General features: G+C 46.4%; 1 protein-coding gene across 1 annotated transcript in view; it reads right to left on the bottom strand.

Annotated features, from left to right (window-relative positions):
- Positions 1-4,473, bottom strand: part of LOC143934462 (putative pleckstrin homology domain-containing family N member 1) — a 115,955-nt gene extending 111,482 nt beyond the window's left edge. Inside the window, exon 1 of the mRNA XM_077458112.1 lies at positions 3,808-4,473. Within this exon, the coding sequence (XP_077314238.1) occupies positions 3,808-3,893 (86 nt within the window). The 5' untranslated portion in view covers positions 3,894-4,473. The remainder of the gene's footprint in view (positions 1-3,807) is intronic.
- Positions 4,474-13,689: the final 9,216 nt, after the last annotated feature.

Genomic DNA, 13,689 nt, shown 5'->3' with positions numbered 1-13,689 from the left:
GTACAGAAAGTGAAGGAACAGCCACATTTGCAAAATTGTTACAGGAACAGGAGATGATGGGAAATCTTCCTAAGAAGACACCTGTATTGGTGACAACTGGCAAAGAGGCAGTTTCTGTTCACTTTGGAAATATTTCCTCTAATTTCCTGCAGTGTCTCTGGGACAGGAAGTAAAGGGAAATTTTCCCCAACCGGACACAGAGAACAATAGAAAACCAGCTAAGGAAATCTCAAAGTGATCCGCTTTGCAAAATGACAAAAATATGTTTTGGCTTTACATACACCTTAACAATTTTTTGTTGCACGCTACCGAGTCATGGGTGGACACATTCCCTGTGCCATTGTACATGGGTCCTAAAAGGCCCAGCAAGGTCAAATGAGGTTGAGTGAAGCTGGCCATACACTGTGCAAATTCCATCCGATTCCTGATGAACCAGAGGAAGATCCCTTTGTGGGAGGCCTTGTTGGACCCCCCAAATCCTGCCGACATTCTTCGAATTAAAACATTAAAGAGGCCAGGTGAACAGTGGCCGCATCCAATCAGTAGCAGCCATCAGAATTCAATAGCCCGGCAGGGGGGGGGGGGGGGGGGTTGTCCATCTCTGCTGTTAGGGTGGATGGAGGGATCTATTTGATTTTCTACCAGAATCCACGGGTATATAGCCACCCTAATGCTTGAGGTCTAGTCAATATGGAGTTAATTTGACCCAAGGCAAGACCTTCCCTATCTAGTGATGATGACACGACCTTTATGTAGACATAAGGAGAGAGTTTGGGACTTTGTGTGAAGCAGGCGGCCAAATTGAACAACATGAACAAAGAGTGACTGGTGGATATAAAATGATAAATAACCTTGTCGCATAGTGTTATGGCATGTACATAGTAACAGAACATAAACCAATTGCATGACTATATTATTTAATTACATATGAACCACATAGTGAGAAGATAACATAGTAACATAGTAACATGGTAACATGAAAGTACATGATATTAACAACATGATAAAAGGAAACCGTCAGACTCTAAAATCTATGTTCACATAATGTAACAGGTCCATGAGAACTTGGTATAGACCAATAAAACCAACATGTACATATTGTTTGAGATCACTCTTGGATTAAAAACATAATGAAGGCATCTATATAGCCTTGTTCTTGTTCAGTGCTTGTAAACCTTTATACTTGTCTATGTCTATAAGTACCCTGTTTCCCCGAAAATAAGACCTAGCGTGATTGTCAGTGATGGCTGCAATATAAGCCTTACCCCCCCAAATAAGCCTTAGTTAAAGTCCTTGTAGGTCTTATTTTCAGGGTAAGGCTTATTTTCGGGGAAACAGGGTAGGGCTTATTTGGGGCGTAGGGCTTATATTACAGCCATCACCGACAATCACGCTAGGTCTTATTTTTGGGAAAACAGGGTACCTGCTCTGTGTAATGGTTTTGCACAGAGCAGCCCAGATCCTCCTTTTCTGGAGTCCCCCACTGATGTTCCAGGCCCCTCCTCTTCGGCGGGTCTCCCCCTGAAAAACTATTTTCCAGAGTCCCGCTGCTGCATCTATTGACACAGACACAGACGGACTTGGCCCGCCCCCCACATCACAACATTTCATTGACATCAGCAGGAGCCAATGGCTCCCGCTGCTATCAAGCTGCTCAATGAGGATTGAGACAGTGGCGGGAGCCGATGCTATCATGCACATTGCTGGATTGGATAGGGCTCAGGTAAGAAAATTGGGGGGTTGGGGGGAGCTGCAGCACAGAAGGGTTTTCACCTTAATGCATAGAATGCATTAAAGTGAAAAACCTTAAAGCTTTAGAATCACTTTAATAGAACATTTAAAATAATGCTCGCTCTTCCTTTTTTAACACAACAGTCTGCACAGAGCTTACAGTGGTTATAAACCCTCCTGCGTCACTTTAACCTATAGCCTATAGGTTAGCCTATAATGAGGCTTATCTATAGGTAGTGGAAATATCTCCTAAATGTGCACTGTTTAGGATATATCTATCTTGCAGTGCACAGATGATGTCATTGGCGCATGCACTGTGAAGAAACTAACCTCTGTGCTGTTTCTTCACTCGTATGTGCCGAGACTGACTGCTCCTGTGCGCATGCGCGAGAGTGATGTCACAGAGCCAGAGTCTGCGGTTCCAGAAGGAAGAGGGCAGAAGATAGGTGCTTCCACCAGCTGGGATATTGCGGGCTTCGATTGCAGGTAAGTGTCACATAATGGGCTACTATGCGGTGCATACTAGCCCGTTATTCTTTTACCTTGCAGGGAACGACAGAGGAACTAAAACCCATGATTTACTTCCTCTTGAAAGTGGTTGTTAACCTACTTTTATTAAATTCTTCCATCCTCTCTGCACCATTATAATAATTGTCCCTGTGTTCTGTAAAATAACTGTCTGATTGTACCTGCATGAGCTCTGCTCCTGGCGTTCAGCTGATTCCTCTCTTCTCTCTCTGGCTCACAGCTGCAGTGGATGAGGTCAAACCCTTCCGCTGACGTCAGCTGGGAAGGAGTGAGAGAGAGGAGAGAGGAATCAGCTGAGCACCAGGAGTGGAGCTCATGCATGTACAATTGGGTAGAGACAGGCAGAGAGGGGAGGTGGGAGGAGGGGGAGAAGGACACAGGAAACAGCAGGCTGCGACTGATGGAATCATGCAAACTGACCACGGTGTCAGGGCTCAGCAGCCATGATTATTGTGGTCTGTTTGCAGAGGGAAGCTTGTAGCCAGGCAGGATCAGCCAGGTATTTCAGGTGATACGGGGGTCCAAATGACACAGCACAAGCACTGTGCTGTATAACATGCTTTAAGGGAACAGGATCTTTATTTTATTTTTTTGGGTTAACAAACGCTTTAAATTCAGATTGCAGGTATCCCCTGTAATAACATTTTGGTAACATACTCTCTTGAAGGGAAACTGTACTGAGAACAATGTGTAGGCTGCCATTGCTAACCTCCTGCTGAGAAAGATTGGTGCACTTCTTTCAGCGTCATGGTCCTAAAGCAAGTATGCAGATCTGAAGATCTGACTCCAGTCTGCCTTCACTTGCTGTACGATGTTCTTGCTCAGGGACTCGAGTAGTACTGACACCAGTAACAGACAGGCAGCTGTCACTTTCAGAAAAAGATCAGCAATAGCAACCCACACATTGTTCTCCAAAACGATGTTGCTGTAAAATAACCTGCACTTTCTTTCGGTCTTTAGTCCTGCTTTTAATCCTGCTTTTAAAGAGGAAGTAAACCATGATGGGTTTACTTCCTCTTTGTCTCCCTGCAAAGGTAACGCATAATGGACTACTATGCATCGCATTGTAGTAGTCCATTATGTGTCACTTACCTGACACAGGAGCCAGCGAAGTCACTACTGTCCCCTGTAGACCGGGGCGTCCATCTTCGTCCGGGTACCACTCACAGCGCCGGAGCAACAATGACGTAACTCCCGTACATGCGCACAGGAGCCGCCACTAACGGCATATCACCGTTAGCAGCGGCATGCCCAGTGCTCCTGCACACTGCTGTCTATGGCGCATGCACCGTACACAGCGATACCTGTCTTTTTGTAAATATCTCCTAAACCGTGTAGGCTTAGGAGATATTTCTTGGACCTACAAGTAAGCCTTAATCTAGGTTTACCTATAGGTCAAAGTGGTTTGTAAGGATTTACAACCACTTTAATCTTGGAGTAAATACAAGTACACAGTAATCAAACAATTTAAACATTTTTAAAGCCCCCTTACTCTTGCTATGTTTGTGTTCAATTTATTTAAGCATTATTAGAATAGCAAAAGCTTACCGGTTGTCTCTCTTCAGCAGTTCCACCTCTTCGTGGCCATCGTTGCTGGTGTTGGAACCCCTGGCGGTCACACTACAGCAGCCCATCCTAGGACATGGGTGTCATTCCAAGCTACTGAGCAGTACAGCTCCTAGGAGCCAGCCAGAGAGATGTAGGGAGCTGGGATGGCCTCCCACATCCTTCCTCCTACAGATCAGGATTGGAGCTGGATACAGACAATATGCTAGAAAAACTCACAAACCGGCAGTGTGAAATAGAGAGAGCTTCCTGTTAGATTCAAGCTTGTTTCTTTTTCCTGTAGAATGAGATGACCTGAGGGGGGGGAGGGAGGGAGGCTCAGCAAAGTTTCTCAATTTCACAGAAAGAAAAGAGCTTATGGGCTGGGTGAGAGTAGGAGAAAAGACTGACAAAGGAAAAAGTGAAAGGACCTTAACCCTTATTATACCAGTCCAAGATGCCGGGCCTTTAATTACAAGTGACACTTGCTGTCACCGTCCCCTCTAGTAGAGAATTGCGAAGAAGGGAAGGAGTTCCAACAAAAGGAGGCATTCCGGTGAACTTTAGAATACATGGACTTGGCAGGCAGAAAATCTTCAACGATATCAGGACAAGAGTGACACGTAGGAAAAACTCTTACAAGTCCAATTCTGTCCACAACCAGGTATTTCCTAGCTCCCTGCCCTTTTTTTTTTTTTCCAGTATGGGAGGGGAAATATAATACTGCACACAAGTAATCACATTACAGATCACAAATCAACCAGAACATTCTGTCTAACAGGAAAAAGATGAGGAACAGTCCAGAGATCAGTAAACTGAAAACACGGGCTGTCGAGAGAAAGAATTCTAATTATAAATGATAAAAGTTATAAGGGTTATGGGGGTATGAGATGCACTGGAGATGTGACCTGTTATATTGCTTTTGGTGCCGCTCAAAGTAGAGGTGAAAGTATATCCCCATGTCCCAGAGCATGGGTTGCAGGCTTATCCTGATTAGACATGTACGATTCGTTTCGTAGGAATCGAAAATTCGTATTAAATTCCGGAAATTTGTACATTCGTACGAATCCGAAAGACTAATTTTTATGCATACGAATTCCGTACCAAATACGAAATTGCATTTACGAATTTCGGATTCAAATTCATAACGAAAATTCGTAATTGTTGTGAAAAGTTAACGAACTTTTCTAACGAAACTAACGAACTAACGAAAAGTTAAAAACCCAGGAAGTCAGCACAGCACGGGGATGGTGGGAGCCCCTCATAATGATAAATTCATCATAACGAAAATTCATAATTGTTATGAAAAGTTAATGGACCTAAAAGCTAAAACCCCAAGAAGTCAGCACAGGGATGGTGGGAAGCCTATGGGGAATTTCTATGCTTACGAATTTTATACGAAATTTCATTTACACATTTTGGAATTTCAGATCCAAATTAACAGAATTGTGACTGGTGTTTTGTTCACCAATCAGAGGAAGTCAGCACAGCACAGCACAGGGGTGGTGGGAACCCCTCATAATGGGCACAGTGGGTGTACACTCAGACCCAGGAACTCTGCACAGGGATGGTGGGAGCCCCTCATAATGGACACACAGCAGGTGTACAGACCTGGGAACTCAGCACAGGGATGGTGGGAGCCCCTCATAATGGACGCACATCAGGAGTACAGACCTGGGAACTCAGCACAGGGATCGTGGGGACCCCTCATAATGATAAATTCATCATAACGAACATTCGTTATTGTTAAAAAAAGTTAACAAACCTAAAAGTAAAAAACCCAGGAAGTCAGCACAGCACAGGGATGATGGGAACCCCTCATAATGATAAATTCATCACAACGAACATTCGTAATTGTTACGAAAAAGTTAACAAACCTAAAAGTTAAAAACCCGGGAAGTCAGCACAGCACAGGGATGGTGGGAGCCCCTCATAATGATAAATTCATCATAATAATCTTTTGTTATTTTAATGAAAAGTTTACAAATCTAACGAAAATTATTATTTCATACGAATCCGAATTAAATTTCGTGCACAAATTACGAAATCCGGTTTTTTTTTCCGTACAAAACAGAACATAACTAAACTTAATTTTTGACGGCGCCATGTATAATACCATTCCAGAAGACTAGTAAATATAAAACTTCATATATAAAATGTATATGCATTGGAGATATCCTGTATTCACCTTGACGTGTATGGAGTCTGTAGTGGTAAGTAGGGTACCCCAAGGTTCTATCTTGGGACAAATTCTATTCCATTTATTCATAAATGATATAGAGGATGGGATACATAGCTCAAGCTCAGTTTTTGCGGACGACACAAAAATAAGCAGGGCAATAACTTCACATCAGGATATAGACATTTTACAGAATGACCTGAACAAAATAGTGGATTGGGCAACTAAATGTCAAATGAGGTTTAACATGGAGAAATGTAAAGTAATGCACTTGGGGGCAAAAAACATAAATGCAAACTACTCACTAGGGGGAGAACCTCTGGTGGAATCAAGGATGGAGAAAGATCTAGGGCAGGGATATGCAATTAGCGGACCTCCAGCTGTTGCAAAACTGCAAGTCCCATCATGCCTCGGCCTCTGGATATCATGCTTGAGGCTGTCAGAGTTTTGCTATGCCTCATGGGACTTGTAGTTCTGCAACAGCTGGAGGTCCAGTAATTGCATATTCCTGATCTAGGGGGTCCTAGTAGATGACAGATTGAGCAATAGCATGCAATGTCAAACTGCAGCTACCAAAGCAGAATAATAGCATGCATAAAAAAGGGATATACTCCAGGGATAAAACGATAATCCTGACACTTTATAAAACTCTGGTTAGGCCACATCTGGAGTATTCCATCCAGTTCTGGTCACCAGTCCTCAGAAGGGATGTACTGGAACAAAGAACAAAGTACAAAGAAGGGCAATGAAATTAATAGGGAGCCAGGACAACCTAAATTACGAGGAACGATTACAAGCACTACATTTATTCTCGCTGGAGAAGAGACGCTTGAGAGGGGACATGATAGCAATTTATAAATACCTTAATGGCGATCCCGGCATAGGAAAAAAATGAATAATTTTTGGTGAGTTTCAGAGGACTTGGGGCCACACAATGAGATTGGAGGAGAAGACGTAATGCAGCCGTTTGTCATATAATTATACATATGTAACAACATTACATGACCTTGTAATCTATATTGACAAACTTCACAGTACTAAGCAGATCAGAATGTGTAAGTATGGATATATTATCATATAGTCATAATCATTCATATTTTTTACTTGCATTATGTGTCCTGTTGTGTAGTCTTTTCTACTCTTCCCTTTGCTGCATTATCCAGTGGAGAAGGGTATCGCTCTCCCCCAACTATCGGGGAGCCGTATGCAATGGTTACGCCTCCCAACCGTTGGGCAGAACAAACTATATACAGATAATCCTCTGCAGGACTAGATGTTGATTACTGTTTCCCCCTTCCCCCTATTATATTGTAATAGTAACCCGTTCTAAATATCCTCACGGAGCTCATATAGTATGATAGCTGTACTTCCCACCATTCCGGACTATTGATTTAATGATGTTTGGTTATTTTATACATAAGTTACCCTTTGCTACAGTGATGTAGCAGTAGTGGTGGTTCTGCCACCCAAGATTCTATTATGCAGCAAACGTAGTGGTGCCAATGCAGGCGTATCCAGCCAGGGATCCCATATAGCATCAAATTTATGCGGGCTACCTCTGTGCTTATAAGCGAGTTGTTCTCTGACAAGAGAATCGTTCACAGACCCAATCCACTCCCTTAGAGTAGGTGCTGTTGTTGATAGCCATTTCCTGGCTATAAGTTTCCTGGCTAGGAATAATACCCGTAGGATAGCAATGTATGTATGGGGTGTGTATTGCTCGTCATCTAGCCAGCCCAGTAGACAAAGTTTAGGGTCTGTCTTAAATTTGAGGTTCCATATGCTGTTGATGGTGTTTACGAGGAGAAGCTGTTAAAACTTGAGCTGCGCAGGGTTTTTTTTTCACTGTCAGGGCAATAAGGATGTGGAACTCTCTTCCACAATCGGTGGTGTCAGCACGGAGTATGGATATTTTTAAGAGACTCTTGGATGTGCATCTTAAGGAACACAACATACAGGGATAGGAGAAATAATTATAGACATTGACACACGTACAACCTCACAGGTTGAACTGGACGGACTATTGTCTTTATTCAACCTTACCTTTACCTACTATGTTACTATGTATAGAGCTGGGGTCCACATTGACTTGTAAAGAGCAGGGGTTCGGAAACTTCTAAAACTGAGGCCTCAAATAAGAAAATATTTGGAACCAAGAAGAGAATTTTTAACAAAATGTTGGAAAAGCCATACAAAGACAAATGACAATGGCCACATTTTTTTCTATGTGTGTGTTAACATTTGTGTATTTTTTAAATCTTATTCTCTATAATTTTCATGTGTGTCTGCCACCTGAAGTACCTGGTTGATCCTGACAGTCACTTGTCTTCCTTGTTCTAAAGTGACCACACAAAGTACAGGAGATGATTTGTGTTAGCATGGTCAGTTTTCATTCTTTGGCTGCCAATTTAGAGGTACAGGACATTGTGCAGATACACAGCATGCCTGTATTGGGTAATTTAGCCACCACACCCCCTGACCAATCACAACCTGCCTCTGGCATACGCCTGCTCCCAATCACAACCTGCCTCTGGCATACGCCTGCTCCCAATCACAGCCTGCCTCTGGCATACGCCTGCTCCCAATCACAGCCTGCCTCTGGCATACGCCTGCTCCCAATCACAGCCTGCCTCTGGCATACGCCTGCTCCCAATCACAGCCTGCCTCTGGCAAATGCCTGCTCCCAATCACAGCCTGCGTCTGGCATACGCCTGCTCCCAATCACAACCTGCCTCTGGCATACGCCTGCTCCCAATCACAGCCTGCCTCTGGCATACACCTGCTCCCAATCACAGCCTGCCTCTGGCATACGCCTGCTCCCAATCACAGCCTGCCTCTGGCATACGCCTGCTCCCAATCACAGCCTGCCTCTGGCATACGCCTGCTCCCAATCACAGCCTGCCTCTGGCATACGCCTGCTCCCAATCACAGCCTGCCTCTGGCAAATGCCTGCTCCCAATCACAGCCTGCGTCTGGCATACGCCTGCTCCCAATCACAACCTGCCTCTGGCATACGCCTGCTCCCAATCACAGCCTGCCTCTGGCATATGCCTGCTCCCAATCACAGCCTGCCTCTGGCATACGCCTGCTCCCAATCACAGCCTGCCTCTGGCATATGCCTGCTCCCAATCACAGCCTGCCTCTGGCATACGCCTGCTCCCAATCACAGCCTGCCCCTGGCATACGCCCGCTCCCAATCACAGCCTGCCTCTGGCAAATGCCTGCTCCCAATCACAGCCTGCCTCTGGCATACGCCTGCTCCCAATCACAGCCTGCCCCTGGCATATGCCAGCTCCCAATCACAGCCTGCCTCTTGAATATGCCCCCTGCTCAAGCACAGCCTGCATTTTGCCTCAGGCTGATCCATCCTGTATCCCCACCCCTCAATATCAGGAAGATGATATGTATGGTAACATGACAGAACCTATTAACATTTTTTAAAAAATTAAGAAAAATTATTTCTGAAACTAATCAAAAGCAATTATGGTGCTTGCATAGGAATGCCTGCATTAGAAAGTCTCAAAAACATTGAATGTCCACAACTACTTTAATGCAGCTCTGCATTCATTATACATTATGGGGAAGGAAGACTTCATGTTAGAACCAAATCAACATTGTCTATGCTGGAGGTTTGATACTAGCTACTAAGGAAAGGCTTAGGATCAGCTCTAAACCCAGAACCCAGCTGTCAATGCCAGGCCAATGAGTTGCAACTGGGACTTTCTCTGCCCACAGCTGCATGAACACAAGCGGGCAAGCTGAGCCTGACATTATTGACCTAACATGGCCATATTGCCATATGGTCATAGTAAAAGGAGTATAGCAGATGAGTTTACACATCTTTCTAAGGCCTGTTTCACATGGGCTTCAGCTCATATAAGAGCAGTGTGAACAGCAAGCTTTGACAAAACATTTCAGTTTGAGATTCTAAATGTTGAACACTAATAGGCACGGTTGGAGATTCCGACGGAATGTGTCCTATCGGACCGCTTTGTCAGATAATCCGACTGTGTGTGGTCTTCATCGGACTGTTTCCGTCGGAGTATCCAACTGTCAAGAAGGTCGTTCCGATCGTCCGGCTGTCCCCGGAAGTTCTGTCAGTGAAGTCTTTTGTAAAAGTGCCAGTCGGCGCACGCGCGTGCGCATTAACGCTGGTGGGCGCACGCGGGTACGCGCTGTTGCTGCCGGGTGCATGCGGGTGCGCGCTAGTGATGTTGGGCACACGCGGAGAGGTTGGTGTGTGCGCACGGGCGAGCAGCATGACAGTTCTTGGCGCCAAAGAGGTTATTTAAAGGAACCTGTTACTTTGCCTCCTTGCTGTCCAGTCTACAGCGTTCCTGAGAGACCCCCCTGTACCTGTCTGACTTCTGCTTGATTCTTGTTACCCGGCTTGCCTCTGATGATCTCTTGCTTGCTGCCTGCCTACGACCCCGGCCTATCTGACGATTCTCCTGCCTGCTGATTCGGTGCCATACCCGCCTGCCTGTATTTTACCTGGCCTGTCTACGACTACGCCTAGCCTGCCGTCCTGCTGTTGTTCCTGCCTTCCAGCAACCTACTCCATCTGCTTGAAGGTCCGCAGAGTGTGCCGTACTACAAGACGCCTTCCCCTTCTATCCAGCGTGTGTGTTCCTGCAGCTCCTGTTCCTTGCAGACCTCAGTTCCAGCCTGCATCTGGTTTCACCCTGTTCCTGGAGCCGGACTAGCCCTTGCATCAGTGACCTGCTAGGCGCTTGTGCCCCTTCTGCGCTCTTGAACATCTGTCCTCTCTACCAGGAGTTCTTGAGCCAGAGGAATACGAGTTGCCGCTCCCAGCATCCGTGGGCTCAGCCACCAGGTATGAGACAGTACCGGACAGCCATGTCCGAGCCCACGCCGGGAGCCTTCCCGATGGATGAACTCTGCCGCCATCTAGCCGGGCTTACTCAAGCTGTGAAGAGCCTGCAAGAAGGTTACAATCGACTGGAGGGGCAAGTTCAAGCCCTGTCGGCACCTTCACCTTCTTCATCTGGACCAGCCTCCGCTCCTTCCATGGTGATGCTGCCACCCGAGCCAAGGGTCCCCACGCCTGAGAGGTTTTCAGGGGACCGAAGCAAATTCAGGACTTTCCGTAATGCCTGTGAATTGTTCTTTGCCCTGCAACCCCGGACTTTCTCTCTTGAATCCAGTAAAGTGGGGTTCGTCATTTCTTTGCTACTGGGTGAACCACAGTCCTGGGCCCACTGTCTTCTAGAGCAAAAGCACGTCTCCCTTAATAATCTGGACTCATTCTTTCAAGCCATGTCCCAGCTCTATGAGGACCCACAACTGACAGCTACTGCAGATGCGGCTTTGCACTCCTTACAGCAGGGCCGCAGACCTGTAGAGGACTATGTATCTAAGTTCAGACGCTGGAGTTCCGATACCAACTGGAACAACGCCGCCCTGCGCTACCAATTTCGCGTGGCACTCTCCGAAAACCTAAAGGACGAACTGGCCCGAGTGGGCATCCCAGAGACTTTAGATGCTCTCATTAACCTTTCCATCCAGATTGATAGGAGGTTAAGGGAGTGGAGATCAGAACGCTCTGCCGGTCGTTCCCGTCCAGTTTGGATGCTCTCCCGAGTTACCAGCTACCCTCAGCCAGCTTCCCCTGCTCCGATGACTTCAACCCCTGATTCTTCTGAGCCCATGCAACTTGGCCTCCTGCGGCCTTCTCTCACATCAGAAGAACGTCTGCGCAGGAGAACTAACAACCTGTGCCTTTACTGTGGGGAACCTGGGCACTACGTGAGAACCTGCCCAGTCAAGCTCTGTAAGTGCTTCGCCACCACCTCTGTTCCTGTACCCACTTTATCTGACAATGCTTCTCATTTGGCTGTTTCCGCTCTCTTACAGCTTCCAGGAAGGAATATCTGGGTCACCGCAATTATTGATTCTGGAGCCTGCAGTGGCTTTATGGACTTGACCTTTGCCATCAAAAACCACATTCCTTTGCGGCCCAGAGCAAAGGGACTTTCAGTGCACTTGGCTGACGGTTCTGCTCTTAAATCCGGGCCACTTACGCAGGAGATAAGACCCCTGCTAACCACCATCTCTGAGAACCATCAGGAACTATTATGCTTGGACATTATTGATTCCCCTTTATTCCCTATCATCCTTGGCATGCCCTGGCTGAAGGCACATAACCCACAGATTGACTGGTGCACCGGGAAGATCAGCTTCTCCTCCCCCTATTGTAACCAGCACTGCCTGTTAAAGACTACCAATGACTCTCCGTCTTTATTATGCCTGGAAGCTGACAAGGAAATCCACCAATCTGTTCTCGAAGTTTATCATGGGTTCCTGGATGTCTTTAACAAGAAAGGTGCAGAAACTCTCCCTCCACACAGGTCATACGATTGCCCGATCAAGCTCCTCCCTGGAGCCCGAAATCCCCTTCGGGAGGATCTTTCCCCTAACAGAGTTGGGGACCTTAAAGACTTATATCGATGAGAACTTGGAAAGGGGATTTATCCGGCCTTCCACCTCCCCTGCAGGAGCCGGAATCTTTTTCGTGGAAAAAAAGGACCACTAGCTACGCCCCTGTGTTGATTATCGAGAACTCAACAAGATTACTATCAAGAATCGGTATCCTCTACCCTTGGTACCCGAGCTGTTCCAGAGACTGGGGACAGCGGCAATATTCACTAAATTGGATCTCCGTGGGGCCTACAACCTAGTCCGCATCCGGAGCGGTGACGAGTGGAAGACTGCCTTCCGAACCCGGTTCGGGCACTTCGAGTACCTGGTCATGCCCTTCGGTTTGTGCAATGCACCTGCTACGTTCCAGCTCTTTGTGAATGACATCTTCAGGGACTATTTTGATCTGTTCGTTATTATTTACCTTAATGATATCTTGATCTTTTCTCCTTCGCTGTCCGAGCACCGAGAACACGTTAAAAAGGTGTTAACAAGACTACGTTGCCATGGCCTATATGCGAAGCCCGAGAAATGTGTGTTTGAGCAGCAGAGTATTCAATTTCTGGGATTGATCATCTCTGTGGAAGGCATTCAGATGGACTCACTGAAAGTTTCCGCCTGCTCCTACAGATAAGAAGGGTGTTCAGCGTTTTCTTGGGTTTCGCTAACTTCTACCGGAAATTCATTAAGGGGTTCTCTACTATCATCTCTCCCATTATGAAACTCACGAAGCAGGGCTGTCGTTTCCATTGGACATCTGAAGCCCAGGAAGCATTTGTGGCCCTCAAGAACCTGTTCACCTCGGCATCAGTCCTGAAGCACCCTGATCCGGCGCTACCTTACATTCTAGAGGTCGACGCTTCTGAAATTGCGGTAGGGGCAGTACTTTCCCAGAGACAGTGATCCAAGGCTCTCCTACATCCGGTGGTGTTCTTTTCCCGTGAGCTTTCTGAAGCCGAGAAGAATTACGATGTGGGAGATCGGGAACTGTTGGCCATCAAGTCGGCACTTTAGGAATGGAGGTACCTTCTGGCGGGAGCAGCACACCCCATCCTCATTTATACCGACCACAAGAATCTCGAGTATTTGAAGGTCGCTAAGAGGTTGAAACCACGTCAGGCCAGGTGGGCACTCTTCTTTACTCGATTTTCTTTCCATATAACATACAGACCGGGGTCAAAGAACACCAAGCCAGATGCCCTCTCAAGAATGTTTAGCGGATCCCAGGCCTCTTCATCCCCAGACACCATCCTGTCTCCTGGAAA

Source organism: Lithobates pipiens, unplaced genomic scaffold (genome assembly GCF_037356315.1).
Source record: "Lithobates pipiens isolate NorthernLeopardFrog02 unplaced genomic scaffold, aLitPip1_a1.2 Scaffold_27, whole genome shotgun sequence".
NCBI classification, from domain to species: domain Eukaryota; kingdom Metazoa; phylum Chordata; class Amphibia; order Anura; family Ranidae; genus Lithobates; species Lithobates pipiens.
This window is presented reverse-complemented; position numbering and strand designations above follow the sequence as displayed.